The sequence below is a fragment of the Melopsittacus undulatus genome, chromosome 2 (assembly GCF_012275295.1).
Source record: "Melopsittacus undulatus isolate bMelUnd1 chromosome 2, bMelUnd1.mat.Z, whole genome shotgun sequence".
In the NCBI taxonomy this organism is placed as follows: domain Eukaryota; kingdom Metazoa; phylum Chordata; class Aves; order Psittaciformes; family Psittaculidae; genus Melopsittacus; species Melopsittacus undulatus.
In genome coordinates this window covers 84,862,800-84,881,688 of record NC_047528.1, presented here as the reverse complement: position 1 = coordinate 84,881,688, position 18,889 = coordinate 84,862,800, and the positions used below count along the sequence as shown (strand labels likewise).

The window sequence follows — 18,889 nt, the reverse complement described above, 5'->3', positions numbered from 1 at the left end:
GTCTTTCCTCTAATACTGGCTAATACTATCATATCCTATAATTTTCCTATAATTCTGACTAAATTCCAGTTTCATTTATATTTGGTTTGCACTGTAAATTCTGTGTCTTACCATCCATAAAGTGCAAAATTTCTGTCTCATAAGGTATCTTGCAGGTATGAAAAAATGTCTGAAACACAGATGATTTAGTTACTTGTGTTTTTAATATAATGTAATGAATTTGCATTTCTACATTGATGAGACCCATTGTACTACTTATCACATTTAGATGTGTTCTATATCTCAACCTAAAATTCAAAGTGGAGGTTGAACTGTTAAAGTAGTTAAAAACCAGTTTCATGCTACTCAGGTTTTGTTAAAACCCTTTTGGCTTGTCATAGCTGAAAACAGTTAAGCTAATATTTTTCTAATAAATCAGATTATGGTAAAGCTACTTAATGGAAATAAAAGTATTGAATAAGTGTGCGATATTGAAAAAAAAAAAATTTAAACCCTAACCTAATTTCGATTACTTCAGTCACTGTATATCAGTAAAAGAAATGTCCTTGTTTGGCTAGAATGCTTGAAAGGAGTTCTCTGGCTGGATGAAAATACCATTTTTCATTAGGCAGAAATTTGCCACCTCTTCAAGGGAAACCTAATTTTGTTTTCCTTCCTCCAGTAACAGCCAAAAAAACAGGAAAAATATGAATGTAGCAAATGATGATCTTCTTTTGGGTTTTCTCAACTTCATGTGTACATAATATATATATATAAACACACGAGTATATATATTAATTTATATTAAAGTATACAAAGGCAATGAGCTGTGCTAAGGATACGTGTTCAATCAATCATAATGTCTCCTAAATGCATTTTGAAATAGAGTAGTAGAATAGTAATTCTAATAAATAAAATATCATGATTCCTCATAATTTATCTTTTGATCTGTTGTACATGCTTTCTGGCAGCAGAATCACTATAAATCAAGATAAGAAATTAACTTTTAGACTGGTTTATCTAGCTGTAAACAGTAAGTTTGAGTTCCATTTTGTCTTAGATGTACCTCCATTAAAATGAGAACTTCAGTCTAACCCAAAGTTTAAATTCAAATCCAACTATAGTCCTTACTGTACAGTAGATAGTATGGGTTTCTGTGAAATGGATGTGTAAAGAACTCAGAATCAATCATGAATTGAAGAAAATTACTTTTTAATTTTAAAAGATATTTATTTCCTAGGTGTTTTTAGCATAGTAACCCAATAATTCCTCTAATTTATCTGTCTGTAAATTGAAATAGGGTTAATTTTTTTGTTGTTAACATAATGTCCTCCACAGACTGCATATTATGATACAATGTTTTAAAGCTCAGTGTAGTGTTTCAATAGTAAAAATATTTTAATCTCTTTTTATATGCGTGCACTCAATTTTTCTATGAAGAAAAAAACAGTAAAAAGAATAAATTGCCTCAAATCTGGCCCTTAGTAATGCTAATGCTGTTTTATACTGTTACATTCAGACGTTTTGGGACAGTGATCCACTACCATTTAGCTTTTCTCCCAGATCATTAGTGTTCAGGGTACCTCCTGTGTTTGATAAATTCATGATGCCACTATTTTGAAAATGGCAGAATCAAATATTGATTTTAAGATTTGTCATTGTAATTCCACATGTCTGTATTTCCAAGCAATGGATTGACAACGGTTTCTCTTTCTCCAGTTTTCAGGTGATCATCTTCTCTTTTTATTTCTCCACCAGGTTTGGGTTTTTCTTTATATGTTTGGGTTTGGTTGGGTTGTCTGTTTTTTGTTTTGTGCCTTTTTTTTTTTTTTTTCGTGGGGAACAGGGAAGGTTAGGGTTTCTGTTTGCTTGTTTTGTTTTGTTTTTTCCAACCTATGCAGTTTGGTAATTATTTCAGATTGCATTTAAAATACTTCTAAAATGAATGGGGATATTATGAAAAACCACACTTTTACTTTCTGGGGAGGCAGGTACATCACTACATCACTTGAAAGTCTAGCAAACAGTTGACAAGTAATGTTCTAGTTTCATATCTTCGTATAATTTCTGCATGACACTGAATAGTCTGAACAGTCACAGCCTCATATTTGTCTTTTAGGCCATAAAAGGGTAAGTGTTCTGTTCTCCTTCCTCTAAAATTTTTGCTGGGCTCTCTGAAACTTATTGCACTCTTCGATACTCTGAAAGTACCTGACTTACTGGGCACAGTCTATAAAAAGTTAAATGAAGTGGTAGGATAGGAAACCTGGACCTCTCCAGGGGAGTTGAAAATGTCAAGAAAAAAAGCAAGAATAGGTACACATAGTATGATACTTTCACATATTTTAAGTTTTTGTTGAGCCATTACCTTTTTCTTTGGCTGTGCTCTTTATTTTAATTTGATGCCCCCTAGTTCCTAAATTATAGGAGTTAGTGGAGAGCTAAACCCTATCCATTCTTTTCATGTTATGCATGACTTTGTAGACTTCTATATATTCATTCTGAATTATCACTCTTTCAGGATGAAGAGTAAAAGATAAAGTATTTCTTTTAAAAAAAAGTCAAAGCAATGATGATATAATTGAGCAATATCTTAAGATTAGAAATTTTACTGCTTTGAAAGAACCAATGAAACAAATACCAAAATATATATTTCCATCAATGACATTTAAAAATATTAGGTGAAAAGTTACAAGAGTTGCTTAATCCCACTGACATTTTAGAGTAATTCATAGCACACCAGATCTTTATATCAAAAGCCAATCTATGGCAAACTTCCTTGATGCCAGTGCTTGACCATAGCAACCATTTAAATGTAATCTTAGAAATGGTGTTAGAAGAACTCATTATCTGTCCCACTCTCAAGAATCAAACTTAATTCTTGATATTGCTCATAACCTGTAATTGCTGTTAGGAAATATTGCAGTGAATATTGAACTGTGATTCCCTGATTGTAAAACACTTAAATAAAGGAGAATATTTAAGGTTTTTATTTTTTTATTCTTGTAGAATGATTAAATAATTTGTCAAGTAAGAATACTTTGAAGAAAAGTGTAACTCTGATGTGAGGTTACCTCAGTTCCTGGTCTTTTCATGCCCCATAAGCAACATTCATAGAGTTAAAAGTAGTGTTAATCTGCTCAACACGCAGGAATAATTTACATATTTCCCAGCAGGAGAATGGCCAAGATGTAAGTGTAGCTTCTAGTGAAAGGGCAGGTAGCATGGAGTGTGATAAGGCTTTAGTTTCTGTAGGTAGATTCTAGTCCTGTTCCTGACTTTATTACAAGTATTAAAAGGAGATTAAGCAGTTAGATCCTGAAGTCATAGAAGGGTTTGGTTTAGCCAGTTTTCATTTTGTGGAATAAAGATTCTTTAATTTTCCTGTATGTAGTCTCCATCTTTTGTGTGTTCAGATCACTTTGACTATGTCTTCTTTATGGACACTGACTACAAACCACTATTTCACTCTAATGTGTCTACTTCATTGTGTTTTGCTACATGCTAATATAGATAAATCATAGCACCTAAGTCTTTGTGACTTTTCCTATAAAAAACCCCCAAACTACATCACGCTTAATCTAGCAGAGGTTTGCATTTTGTGGGAACTGCATTATGTCAATAAACAAGTATAATGTAGAGAGCTTGTTACAAATATAACCAGTGTTAAAGAAGGTCCATCTTAGAATTTAAATGTGTCAGCATCTCCTATTATTTATTTCATTATTTATTTAATTAAAAGTAAAAAGCGTATACTTAAGAATATTTTGTAATTATGTAACTTGGAAATTGAAGAATGTCCTAGATTCAGCAGTAGCAGTCATTTTTCTCCTTCTCAGTAGATGGTACAGTGCTGTGTTTTTGACTTTCAGCCTGGGAACAATGCTTCTTACACCAGTAGTTTTAGTTGCTGCTCAGTAATGTTTACTCTGACCAAGGACTTTGTGAGTCTCCTGCTCTGGCAGGGAGGAGGGGAAGCTGGGAGGAAGCAGAGACAGGACACCTGACCCAAACTAATCAAAGGGGTATTCCATACCACAGCACGTTATGCCTAGTATATAAACTGGCAGCAGTTACCCGGAAAGGCTGGTCACTGCTCTGGTCGTGCTGGTTATCGGTCAGCAGGTGGTAAGGGGTTGTACTCACTTCCCTTGTTATTTCCTTTGTCATCATTATTATTGGTGGTAGCAGCAGTGGTTTGTATTATACCTTAGTTACTGGGCTGTTCTTATCTCAACCCATGGGAGTTACATTCTTTCAAGTCTCCTCTCCATCCCTCTGGGAGTGGGGGAAGGAAGGGTGGGGGTGAGCTAATGGCTGCGTGGTTCTAGGTTGCCAGCTGGGCTTAAACCACAACAAAGAGTCACACACTGTTTTCATAGCTGTACGTTAGTTTTTCACAAATCATAAAATAAACTGTAATCTAAATATTGTTATATATGGCTGATGCTTGGATCATATTTTCAGAATCTGAGAAATCTGAAATTAAAAATCATGCCCTATGACCAATTTTTAGAATATGCTTCCATAAAAATTGGTAGCATAAAAAGTAACATTCTGTAAAAGAACCATGGCAACATGGTTTATGGAAGAAATACAAATTTGTGAAGGTGGTAATTATTAATCAATTTAAAAAGCAGTTGGAAAATTATTCAGACCAGTCCATATTTATATAGTCCATTAAAAAAAAATTATCAAAAGGAAGGTAAATTATTGGAAATATTGGAATATGAGTGTTAATTTTTGATAAAAATACAGCAGCTTCTAACCTCCTCCTCTCTTCCTTACAGATGCATGAATCAGTTCTGTGATACAGCATTAGGAAGCTAACGTAGATCATAAAATGACAGCTGAGCTGTCGCTAACTGCTGTTGAACTATTGAACAAAAATATAAAGTTAGATTTAAATCAAGTAATTAGAGGGTTGTTTCACCTATGCTATATGTGTGGTCATATATATGAAAAATAACTGTCAAGTGAAGAAAGAGAGTAGCTTTTATAATTAAACTACCATGTCATTTGTTCCATAACTACTGTTGCTACTCCTGTGGCTTATGAATCAAAACAAGGGGGTTTTTTGCTCAGCCATTAAACACAGCAAGTCCACAGAAAATGTTCTTTTGAAAAAAATTGCTCACTGTCAGAATCTGAAGTACAGATTGTATATAGCTTAGTGAGTTAGCTACTAAAGTAATGTCACTGAAAGGAAAACTTAATGTTCGAACTCTGTTCCCTGGGTATACCTCTGTAGTGATTGTCTTCCTAGTAAGTGGAACTTGTGCTAGATTTTTAGCTCAAGACAAAAATTGTTGTATACACTTTGTGTAGGGTTGTGGGGTTTGTTTTGTTGTTTTGTTTGTTTGATTTTTGGTTTGTTGTTTTTGGTTTTTGGTTGTTTTTTTTTTTAAATAACAACGAGAGGAACCAGAAACAGATCAGAGTATTCTCATAAAAAATTAGTTATATTAAGTTTTCAAACTACATTTGGAGGCTCTTCCAAATGCTGATGTGTGAATTTTTTCTGCAGAAGTATAACCTTAAATCTATCCTGGCATTTTTCTGAGTTGGTGGCACTATCACTCCTTTTCCCTTCACTGATTAATGTGAATTAGTGATTACTGAGAACTCAGTGCTTTCCATGTGTAATATGAATAAGAAGGAAGAAAAGATCTTTATTATTCATCCCATTCTTATGAAGTTTGTCCATCTATATAACAGGAAGTTATATCTTTTACTTAAGACTAATTTGACAGGGGTACTACTGCTCTCAAAATATTTCCCCATTTGTCCGAAAGAGTATTGCAGTGTTCCCAAGATCAGGATGCTGTTTAAAAATGCTGGAGTCCAGTTAAAATACTAATTTATAGTTTTGCATCTCTAGAACATGTGTTGAAGAAGTTACATGGTCTTTTCTGCTGGATTTCTATGAATAGTATGCACAGCTTCTGAAACAACAAGTAATAATTAAATGGCATTATTCCAAAGAGCAAGAAGTTTATCCACAAAAAATTTTGAAGTGTCTGAATTAGGAACTTCAAATACATAAAATTAGTTGATTATGGATTTGTTTTGAAAGCAGATGCTGTGTTGAAGTTTGTAAAATGCCATTAAACTCAGGAAAAGCTTGCTTTAAGTTGTACAATTTTAGTTGACATTTTTACTTTAGGCTAAAAACCTATCAATTTTAGATAGTTCGGACAACTGAAAAAGGAATCCAGATCTTTCCTCTTCTATGTGAACTAGAGTAAGGAATAACTATTTAATTGTGACAATATGAACATATCTCTGGCACTGGCTTAATCATCATCCTCACTAGAAAGGAGTTGCCAGTGTCTGTTACTCTCTGAAGGTTGTTTCTCAGCATTTTTAAGATTAATTTTCTGCTTGAGTTCCATACATGGTGTAAAGGTGTATCAAAATCATTGCAACTGAAATATTAGAAGATTCAGTAATTATTTGTTTATATATTTCTCTGGAATTTAGAAAGGTTGCATTACAAAGAATTTTTGCAGTTCAAAGGAACCACCTGAGAAAACAGGAAACTTACAAAAACCAAAGAAAAATTTGTTAGTGAATATTCATTATCCATTAATTAAGTAACATGTTTGGTTATTATGAGTCATTTTTATGTTTGCCGGTATTTTTAATTCTAAATGCAGAGTAAAAAACCCATAATTTTTAATTTTACCAATTAATAATTATAAAGTATCTTTGGCCATTGACAACATTGTAACAATTTACAATTAAAAAAAATTAGGTTTTGGTTACTGGATTTTACTTTGGTGTTTACTGTGGATTATTCAGTGGGCAACAGTAGTACAGAAGCTGAACTTAAGCTGATAAATTCAGGTTCATTATCTTAGGTTGTTCAGAAAAATAGACAGTAACAGTTACTTTGCCTTCAGGTTGTATGTAGAGGTCAAGAAGCAAGCCAATTCTTAAGTTTTTATGTAAAATGTCTAAAAGGCTGTAGTTTACTGCTTTGAGCACACTTTTTAGCAGTTGTCTCTTTCATGGAGAAAAAGTCATCTAAGTGTATATTGCTGGTTCACTGAGTCAAGAGACTTTCTAATCCATCCATATGGTTGAAAAATGGTATTGGCTGTTTTGAGAGGAATTATCTAATATGTGAGTTCCAAGTAGGATCTGTACAGCAGGAGATAAGCCAGAGGGGAAGGTCTATTTTGAACAGTGAATTATTAGTTTCTGCTTTAATAAAACCAAATGCCTGGAAGAGATTTAGTTTGGTTTCCACATAAGTGAGGATACAATGGTTTTGTCTATTCTCTGCCAAATCTTTCTTTTTCTCTCTCTTTCTCAAGTCCCTGAGAACCACACTGCATACTCAAAAGTTGGTAATGTAACTCTGAAACATATGCTGCCCACCCCCACTTCCACGAGAGTTGTTCTTGCTGTGCTGGAGCTTGTGTCACTGTTGTCATTTGTAATGGTTCACAGATCTGTGCCACTAATGAACTGCTTCTGTGCTCTTCAGTGGTAATTTCAAAAGATCACAGTCAGAGTCTTCATGCTTAGCAAGATGTTTACATGCAGATCTAAGTATAGGCAGGGTGTTTCCATTACTGGTTCTGGCTCTTTCCAGCCTTTGAAACTCATATTTTTTGGCAATCTCTAGAAAAATTAATGCAACAGTCTGTTCTGTGTGACCCATACACAGCAGATGGTGACTGTAGGATGAATGTAACAATTGAGAAACACTTCACTGATATTGACACAAGCTTTAAAATCTAAATTGCAGTAGGATACCCTTTATAAAAGATATAACATGAAATAATGGCTCGTGTCCAGACAAATGGATATGCCCCCAAAAATATATTTCAGGTGACTGTGATAGAAGTCCTTTCCCTCACAAAAAGATCTATCAGGTACTCAAAACTGAGCCCACAGGAATATGGAGAGATCAGTATTTAAAGGCTTTATATTTTTATTCATAAATCCATGGTTCTCTAATAAAGACTTCCACATCCTTCTCATACAGTGGAAGAGGCTGCTTTCTGGGTGACAGCAAAACTGGTTGGACTGCATAGAGAAACCAGAGAAATGCAAGTGTAGCCTTCGTTCAGTCTGCTCTGATTTTAGCTCTTTCAGGGGTTCTAGTAACTAGTATCAGTCAATAATATATGTATTATGCTAATATTATTGGTAAACATTGCTTGTGATATAGTGAACTTGCATTACTTTTTTAGAGAAAATACTAAAGGAATGTTTAGGACAGATTTCTGATATTGATACCTGTAGTATAACACAGGAAGAAAAATTCATAATGCAACAGTTGTATGTGAGACAGTAATCTGTGGGCAAACTTCATTGGCTTAAAAGTTAACTTTTCTTGGAACAACAAAATGAGGATGTTTTCTTTTTACAGTTTATCTGACCTTTTAAGTCATAGTGAGGCACAGAACCAGATAACTCCTACAGAGACTATTAATTCAAATTTATATTTATTTTATTATTTCATTTTATTTTACGTTATGTAAGTTTATTTTAAAAGAAAGATCTGCACTGGACAAGAAGTGGATCACAGAAAATTCTAAAGGAATAAAACCATGACATACTGCACCAGAATGGCTCTTTCTTGGTCACTGGCAGTCTTTACACAAGAAATTTGAGGAATGTGATTAATTCTCCTCTTTTTTTCAGCTTTTATATTTTTCCTTTGTTAAAATAGTTATAGAGAACACAAAGCTGAGATGTTAATCAAAATTAATGAGTATAAATTTGTGTGGAACTTGGTTATGGTGTGAAACCTATGCATTCTTTATGGTAAAATGGTGCCTCCAGAAAAAAATATTGCTCTTAATAGTTTCATGGGCATTTTGTTATTTTTCCTAGTACTGTGCTAACAATCAATTAAGGCCTAGAAATGTACAATATATATACATTGTGTTGATAAATATGTATCTGCTCTTACTGCCATCTGTGAAGTAGCAGATCTTTGAAAACTATAGCAATTCCTGGGAAATTTCCTGAGAAATTCCAGGGAAATACGTAATCCTATGCATTTATTTTATACTGTCAGGGGAAACATATTAATCTAGTATTGTCAATATAAAATCTCCTTTGTGTACAAGTTTACAAAGGTTTCTTTGATGGTTGCTGCTTTTTTCCTAAATAAGATGTCCAATATTTCCTTTTTACTGTAAAAGTATTTTTTCAACACAGCATGTAGATCTTTTACTGTAAAATTATTATGAAGCCTTTAGCAATTAAATGGTAGATACATTTAGAAATTTGTTTACTCTGGTAAAAGACATTAATCTGAGCTTTAAAATAGTTTACAGCAAATTTAAATCCCATCTTACTGATACAAAGCACTTCAATGATTTAAATTGTTGGTGTAATCTTGCCATCTATAGAATATTACATGTGTTTTATGTGTGTTCCAGTAATAATTTTCTATAAATGAAAATATATAGAAATTTATAAAATTTATATATAGGCAGGAAATCTATATATAGGCAGGATCAAAGCAGGGTGATGCAGCTCTGTGAAGTTTTTTAAAGTATTTCAAGCTCAGTTTTTACTATGTTGTTAATTTTAATAGATATTTTCTGTTTGTCCTTTCATATTGCAATCTGAATTTTTGCAAAGGAGTATATGTCAAAATTTCCCAGTGAGAACCAAATCACCATATCTTAGAAACACCTTCCATTTTGAAATAAATGATTTGGTTAGAGCAAAAGAAAGGGACCAGAACAAGAATGGAGATAAATACAGATACAGAGAAATAAATGCATATATCTATTTTTGGATTTTGCAGACTTTATATAGATGGACATATATGAATAGAACATATGTATTTTAAACTGCAGGTACACATCCTGAATTATGACAGTGAATTCCTTCATTAATTCCTGTGTGCCCATTTAAAGTATTTTGTTTCATAAAGTAGCATACTAGCAAACATACAGCAAACACAGGATGGATTTATGCTTTTTTTAACCTTAGAGTAAAAAAGGGTGTCACTGTAACCCTACTGAAAAATAACTGTGTTTTGAAGGCTGCTCAAGAATGCACTTTAGGAGCTTTTCAGAGTGAGCCACCTCTCCCCAGCTCCCGCTCCTCTTAAAGGTGTTCCATGTGTAAAGTATGCACATTTATCTAATTAAGCAATCATTTGGCTTCCTTTTATTATAGTAACTGGAACTTAATGTATGTCTTTAGTAGTAGTCATGTTTTCTAGTGGTCAAAAGATTGTCCTTGTCTGGAGACCAGTAGTAAGAGAAATGGCGTAAAGGCATGAGAGAAAGTATGTTTGTTGTGGTGGTGTTGTTTTAATGTCAAATATTATGATGTAACTTAACAACGAAGAGGAACAGAACCTGCAGAATTCTGCCTGAATCGTCTAATAGCTTGCAAAGTGGAATTTTTCAGCAGTCTGTGGTTGGCCACTGGGAGATGGCTTGGGAGGGTTTACCTGGCTGGGACTACAGCAGATCTGTCTGTAAGGTGTTTTTTTGTCAAGTCTCAGCCATATCTTGGCAGGTTAAATAGCTTATTAGAATGTAGACTGGCCAGGAAGACTTGAATATTTCCTTGTTTATGGAATTGTGTTTCCTTATTTATGGAATTTGTATCCTGGGCTGCACCAAAAGGAGCATGACCAGCAGGTTGAAGGAGGTGATCCTGCCCCTCTACTCTGCTCTTGTGAGATCTCACTTGGAGTATTGTGTGCAGTTCTGGTGTCCTCAACATAAAAAGGACTTGGAACTGTTGGAACAAGTCCAGAGGAGGGCCACGAGGATGATCAGGGGACTGGAGCACCTCCCATATGAAGACAGGCTGAGAAAGTTGGGGCTGTTCAGCCTAGAGAAGAGAAGGCTGCGTGGAGACCTCATAGCAGCCTTCCAGTATCTGGAGTGGGCCTACAGGGATGCTGGCGAGGAGCTCTTCTGTAGTGATAGGACAAGGGGTAAAAAACGGGAAGTTTAGATTGGATATAAGGAAGAAATTCTTTACTGTGAGAGTGGTGAGGCACTGGAATGGGTTGCCCAAGGAAGTTGTGAATGCTCCATCCCTGGCAGTGTTCAAGGCCAGGTTGGAAAAAGCCTTGGGTGATATGGTTTAGTGTGAGGTGCCCCTGCCCATGGCAGGGGGGTTGGAACTAGATGATCTGAAGGTCCTTTCCAACCCTAACTATTCTGTGATTTGATGATTCTGTGAATTACCTACTTTTCAATTTGAAGATTAGCTGAAATGTCTCTTGCTGCAGCTTCTCTCTTTTGAGTTAGTTTACACATCAAAGATGAAGCCTTATGTGTTCACATAAGTGTAATTCACAAGTAAGTATCTTGTACTTCTTTGAGAAAGATCTTTTATGTGTTCTTTTTTTTTTTTTTTTTTTCTCTAGGATACTGTTGGAATTCATATTCCCATCACTAATCCCTCAGACAAAATTCTCAAGCTGGATGTGATGCTGGAGAATCAGTTTCTTTGTGGACAAAAATCCTTCACTCTTAGTCCCAGACAAACATTATTGTATGAACTGCAGTTTTCCCCAGCCTCTGTTGGCACTTCTGATGAAAGGTAAGTTGTAGAGCTTTCATACTTGTGGTTGTGGCTCTTGTACTAGTAAGTGAACTACTTTTACTGAAACCTCAGTCACTGGATGTGGATACTGTCCTAAAATAACTCCCAAAATCCAAAAAGCAAAAGGTTATAAATAGAATTTATATAAAAATTTCAACTTTAAATACATGTATCCCATACAGCACCTTTCCTCTGAAGGCAAAATCCCAACTGACAGGCAGTAGAATAACCCCTAGTTCTAGTTTGCACTGATTCTGTGAACAGTGTCTTAGAAATTTTTTACAATTAGAAGGCCACTCTGAAAAATTCAGATTAATTGTTTGTTTTCTAAATTTCAAAGTCCTGTAAAAGAAATAATTTCATTTTTTTCTTCTTAGTATAAGCAAAACTATAACAATCTAACTAAAGCGAGGTGAAGAGCCCTTTAACTATCTTCACATAAATCCATTCAGCTTCAGAATCTTCCATTAATTAACAATGATCTAGGAAATTAATATGGAGAGGCTTTTTCATGACAATATTTTAATTACATTAGGAATGCCAACAAAACTATGCAGGTATGATAATTAGCAGTATAATGACAGATGACATCTTGGTCTTAGTTTCAGCTGAACCAGTTCAGCAAGTGATGAGTGCAAAAGTGCAAAGCTTATTTTCCTGGAATTTGGTTAGCAAATGATTATTTATTTGAGGAAAATTATTCTCTCCTTTTCAGTGATATCAATTGACTGGCAAAAATATGGGGATGGGGAAGAGGGTAGCGTGGTATGGAGGACAGAAACAGATGACTTGTGTTCAAAGCCACAATATTTACAAAGCCAAAATCCATGTGTTTCCAAGATTTGTTCAATTTGCTTGCACTGATTTTTCCAAAGGCTAGAATGATTCCAGGTGTCATTGTACAATACAGCTTTCAAGCAATACTATTTTCTAAAAATGAGTACTGTTACCACTGCAGTAAATATTTTTTTTTTCTGTGGGAATTTGTAGAAATTATGCATTCTGCAAATTAACAGAGACCTATTTTTTTTTTTTACCTGATAATATTTCTGGTATCTTTCAAGTGCAGAATTTGCAAATAAAATATCTGGCAAACATTTGGGCTTATTGGTAGGCTGGGACATAGAGGAATATATGCAAAGATGACATAAAGCACACCTGTACATGTGAATATAATTATGCAGTACTGTACTACAATTACAGCTGGGCAGAAGTACTTCCACATTACATCCAGGCTATCATCTTTTTTTTTGAAGCCATGCTCTGTTTCCTTTACTATGGTGGCAGCTGGGAAAAAGTGTTATAAAAATGTTTGTGGCAGGTGTATCTTCTCAAATGGATGATTCTTTCCTAAGCTGTTTTTATGCTCACTTTAAAGGCTCTGTTATTCCGGACCCATGAAGTTATGGAGCAGACATATAGTTATCTATCATTTAGAACAGAACTGGCCCTTAGTGGGTCATGGGTTTGCACAGTGCAAATCTGCAATAGGAAAGGACTGTGTTAGAATGTCAATCACAGAAATATACTGCTGTACCTATCTCACCTAGGAGCAAGGAGTTTTCAATCATTGCAACATTTGATTGTATATAAAACCAGTATATTGAATATTCTTTTAAAGCATACCTCTTTGCCATGCTCATATAAAGGTGTCTATGTCTATTCCTCAGGTTCATCAGTAGATTTTAAAAGATTTTCCTTATAAAAATCAGGGACTGCTATTTCTGTTCCTGTGTCCTATGAGCTCAAAATAGATAGAATGAACATACTGTGACACTGAAATGAAATTACAGCTTATCTTGTAAGTTAGCAGTTGAAATGCTTTTGAGTTGCAGTTTTTATGGTCCCTAAAATGAGAAAAAAAATAATCCAAAACAAATTAGCAAACAAACAACATACAACTTTTAATGCTAAAAAGTTAAGAAAGATGATGAGATTTTGCTGCATCCATAATTGTAAATAGAATGAATATTGGTAACTGAATTCAGATAGCAGTGAGAAGTGCTATGGGAAAACTGGTCACTAATTAAAGAACTTGTGTTAAACCGAATTTTAACACGTACATTTTTAATTGTCTGCACCAAGGTTGTATTATATTAAGCTTATGTATCTGTTTTTAGTGTCATATTCCTGTCAGACATGATTGAAGAGTTCTGGTATGCACTGAAGTTGACTGTAGAGAAACCGTTGCCAACTAATATACCTGAAATAAAATGTGAGCTTGGAAAGTAAGTATGTAGTTCATAATGCTGGACTTAGTGTTTTAAAGGATCATGGAAAACATATGAAGAGTTTACATCAGAAAGCCAGTATAGTGTTGTATGTTTACTGTAGTAGTTTGCAGATGATTTTCATGGATTTATGTGTAGATACAGCTGGATAAATGGAATTGTAGTGTATACATAGATATCATCTGAAGTCTTTATATAGAAACCACTATGAAAATACTGCAGAACATAATCATAAAGATATGTAATACAGAGTTCTGTAGGTTTGTTTTATTTTTTTGTTTCATTTATCTTTCTGAACTAGTATTGAGCTGGTATTTCTATATTCTCTACTGTAGAGACTTCACTGATACAATACTTTGATAGTATTAGGCAGAAACAAGTCTGTCACTCAGCTGTGGGGATTTATATTCTGGAAGGAGCTCCCTTCACACAAGTTTTAGGCCTGAAGTTATGATCATAAAGCCTGAGTGGAAAACCTTCTCTTCTGAACATTGCTATTTATATTTTCTTTTTCCTTACTGATTTAGCTATGATTATCTGAATAATGTTTTCCAGAGGATAAATATGTGGAGAAATCTGGCAGTTACCTGCCAGAAAAGCTGCCACAGCTTTCACTAGAGGGAATATCCCTTAGATAGATAACTTACGGCAAAACCAATATATGTATCTCATTTTTCAAACTTTTCTTATTTGCTGTTTTCACTGATTCACCTTTAATATTTTTTCTGTGTCTCTTAGTGTTATAATGAGAATGTGATTTACAGTCATATATCTTTTTTTTTAAAGAGAAATAATATATTATTTTGATCAGAATAGAGGAATTTTGGGGAGTCCTACTAATTATTTTAAAAATTGTGCTCCCTATTGAAGATATCTTGTGATTGTTTATTCATTAATTAGAAAATAAAGAAGGCCAGTCTGTCAAACAGAGTGCCAACAGAAATAAAGCATAACACTTAGACAATCGGCATACTCTAATCTTTGTCCTGGGACAGACACAGTAAAATACATAATCTACATGTTCAACATAATGATTTACCATTATGCTGTAATGAATAATGTAACAATTGTACAAAATGAAACAGATTTAGAGTCCATCCAGAGGAAGAAAGAGGGAAACAGGAGGAACCTCCATTGAAATGGCTGGTGTGAAACACTAAGATTGATTTGAGATCTCAAGGTTACAGGGTGATTGAGAAGAATGCTTAGTGGCACTAAATCAGAAGCTATTTGCAGCACCACTTAATTAGAAGATTTTCCTGTAAACCACTGCTTAGGCAAAAAGGAGTTGAAGATATCATTTACCAGATTACCTTTTAATTTCTGTCCAGTGCTTTTCCTGATCTATGGAAAGTAAGGAAAGAAAGGCGAAACATGAATCTGCAAATTGGAGCTTAGGAATTAATGTGAAGCTGTGGTGTTGGTTACACTAGAATTCATTTCTACCATATAAAAGCTAGGCATCAAGTCTAAGACATTCAGACTAGGCTCCTTCTGCAGACTGTGAAAAGTGATTCCACATCTTGGTGACCTACATTAGGATCAGTTCTCCCTGAAAATGTTTTTCTTCTTTTTGAGTACTGAGGGAGCTAGATAGTCCTTTTAGCCAACTTTGATTTCCTGGCAACTGAAGCCCACCAAGAAAAATTCTGCCCTTACAACCGACCCAAGTATTAGAATGGTTATTGCTACCATTTATTATTGTTCTTAGTAACAATCATATTAATTAATACTATTAAATATGCATCCATACTAGTAGAAAAATACTAATACATAAATTATTATTTATATAATGAAGCATATTTTTTTAAATTACTAATTTTTCAAGAAAGAAAATGTGGTAAATAATAAAATGTGATGGAAGAAGCTTTGTAATTAATGGTCATTGCATATATGTTTTTTTCCAGATGTTCTCTTGTATACATACCTCTCTTTAATCCTACCCAAGAAACTCTGGAGCTAGAATTTGTTAACAGCAATCCTAGCAATTTTTCAATTGAGACTGATCCAAAACACCCTGTAAGTAATATTTTTGTTCTTTCACCTAAGTGATAGAAGAGAGCCTTCTTTCCAAAACACATTGAATTGTGTATCATCGTGTAGGTTCAGAATACACAACATAGTTTCAAGGACTGGAGGCACTATAAGTGTGTATTCTAGAGATTTTCTAGCTTAAGAATGAAAACAGCTAAACTTGAAAAAACAATGCAAGCTGAAGTATAGATATATTTTCCTCGAATGCTTTGTGGAATGGTTTTGAGAAAGACTGCAGGCATTGGTTGCAAATAATATTCAGGCAATATTAGAAGAAGAAGTTGTAAACAAACTAGCTGTACTAGAAGTTTCACAAGTTTCTAACAATCAACAGGATAACCAAGTAAGTATTAAAGGTAAGTAGATAAAATTTTAATAAGAATTTAAGAATGTCTCCTAGTCATAGCAGTTTTAACAAACTTGCAGAACCAACCTAATAAGAATTTTATCAATTTAGCCACAAGCTTCAAGCAAATACCTGGAATAATTTTATTCTCCAAACAGATATTTACCCTAGGATTGAATTTTACTGAGAAAATTGTCATCCCATTACTATGTAGACAGTGTTTTACTTCTCCATCACAGAAGCCCTTCCATCTTGCTGCCTAACTTTTTTGTCCTTTCCAGGACTTAAAGTAATATAGATGGGCTCAGCTTTCATATTTTCATTGAGATTAGTTAGATTTCTAGATGGTCAAGATTCTGAAAAATATCTTTTATTGACAATTGATTATTAGTTAATAGAACAGGTCCTATGAAGAACTCTTTGGATGTTATTAACAATGCCCTTAAGTGTGTCCTTTTTGTGGTGGGAGATGAGAATAAAGTGGACAGATGAATGGAAACTGTGGTGCAAGGGATCAGGGGGACCTCTTAGTAGAATGTGAATATAGAACCTTTAATGTAAAAAAAGAAAATGAAGAAACCTGTTGCAGACAGGAAATAAATGGCAATTGCACCTTTCTAGACATTAGGAAGATAATACAGGAAAGACATACAGCAGATCTGGTTTGTCCCTTCCAACCCAAACTACTTGATGGTTCTATGATTCTATTTGAGCAAACTAGTATAAGGGTCAGAGGGAGAGGAGAGGTATATTGTAATAAGATCCTAAAATAAAGTTGAGAAGGTAGAAAATAGATTGTATTAGGATCAAGGATTAGGATTAGGATATAGATTAGGATATAGAGGAATGATACAAAGCTATAATATGTGTATTTTTTGCTTTCTCAAACTAAACAGCTTTCAGCCTCAACCATAGCAGTACAACAAAACCAAATCTTCTTAAAAGGGGCTCTAAAGATAACAGCTAAATTAAACTGCCCTATATTTTGCATATATGGTATTATATTAAATTAACTATAAGCTGTGAAGTGGTTTAGTCTGTCTTTCATGTCATGCATATTAGCACATATTAAAACTCATCAAGTGGTATTACTAATAATGGCATTTGAATAGGAGCAAAGAAACATAATGGATACAAACTATGTTAATCATGCATGGAATTCTGAAATGTTCATTGTGAATTACAGTAGTTCTTCCAGTGAAAGGATAGTTTTGGTGAATTTGCTATAAGCAACTACCTAATATTTATTTAATCTCTCTGTTCCTTTTTTCCTCTGTTCCTTGTTTCTTCCATTGCAGACCCATATTTGGAGAGGTAACATGATTTCCTTCATAGTTTTGATGACAAAGGCAGGGCATGCCATTTAAATGCTTGTTCTTTCTCCTGACTATGTTGCATCCTAGGTTTAGTCCTTCCATACAGCACTGCATTAAACTTCCAGAGATTACTGCTTGTTTTTATAAACTGTAATGTGTTAACTAATATAAACTAAATATATTAGTTTATATTAATGCCTGGTTCAGTGTCTTTGTGTTGTGTGGAAGCATTTTCCAATCTTAATTATTCAAGTTTCTGCTCTCTTTAGAGCAAATAATTCTTTCTTATTAGCAGAAAATTTCCGATTTTAGTGATGCTTGGTTGAAATATGACAATAAAGAGCAAATTATTAGAACAATGGATTGATGATGGATTTGTCCAATTAAGATAGGTAATGTCTTAAAAGAAATTCTAGAATTCTACATATTCTAAATCAGTAATTTTACTATGTCATATAATTATCCATATTTGGGTTTATGTCACCTAAGACGAAAAACTGTTGAAGATACTGGGCCGTCAGTCAGAAATTATCTCAAATGATTTCACCAGTCACTGAGTTATGTTAGATAAAAAAGATTCACCAGATAGAAAAGAAAATGTTATCTTTCCTACAGATTAGTTGCCTAAATATTAACTAAAATTTGGACTAATATTTTAGAATGTAAACAAATTTGAATATCGTGTTTATTCCATGTGTGTAGAAGTTTGTTACAGTTTGAGTTTGCAACAGAAAGCATTACTGAAATACCACAAGGGATTTTCTATAGATCTGGTTCAGCTTCAAGTATTGTCATCATTAATAATAGGCTTTCCTGAGGTCCAGTTGAATTATGCTCAAGTATTCCTGAACTTCTGGTTGCTTAATGAAATATAAATTAAATTCAAAAGCTTTAAATCTCTTGTCAGTTTTATCTCTATTAGAAACAGTTCCATTAACTTCTTTGTAAACTGATGAAAATGAGAAAAGTGTATGTTTCTTATTAGTGACTTTGCAGTTGTAGCATAAGCCAGTTAATATTAAATGGAATATATAATTTTGGTTTTCTTTCAAGAATTTGATGTTTTCAAGGATTTCCTTTAATGTGAGTTGGATTTCCATAACATTTATTTACTTACTTATTTATTAGTAGGCTATGCTTAATTTTTTTTTTCCTTTTTTGTTGGTCTTATGGTGTGTGGGTTAACTTAACATCCTTGTAAATTCTGCCAAAATCTCTAGAAGTTGGAATAGAAGTGAACTCCCATAAATTTACTTCAAAATTCCCTGTCTTTCATTATTATAGTGGGCAGTACGAGTTTCTGAGAGAACAGTCATAAGAATGTTGAATTCTGTGGTATTTTCCTAACCACAGCTTGCTTTATCTCTAGAACAGAATGATTTGTGTTCAGCATTTAACAGATGAATATTGTCAATCATCAGTAATGCTATGTT

At 33.9% G+C, this 18,889-nt stretch overlaps 1 protein-coding gene across 1 annotated transcript in view; it reads left to right on the top strand.

The window, feature by feature from the left end:
• Nucleotides 1-18,889, top strand: part of CFAP47 (cilia and flagella associated protein 47) — a 285,559-nt gene that overhangs the window by 191,384 nt on the left and 75,286 nt on the right. The window contains exons 53-55 of the mRNA XM_034074649.1: nt 11,351-11,526; nt 13,650-13,757; nt 15,668-15,779. Coding sequence (XP_033930540.1) covers nt 11,351-11,526; nt 13,650-13,757; nt 15,668-15,779 — 396 coding nt within the window. The remainder of the gene's footprint in view (nt 1-11,350; nt 11,527-13,649; nt 13,758-15,667; nt 15,780-18,889) is intronic.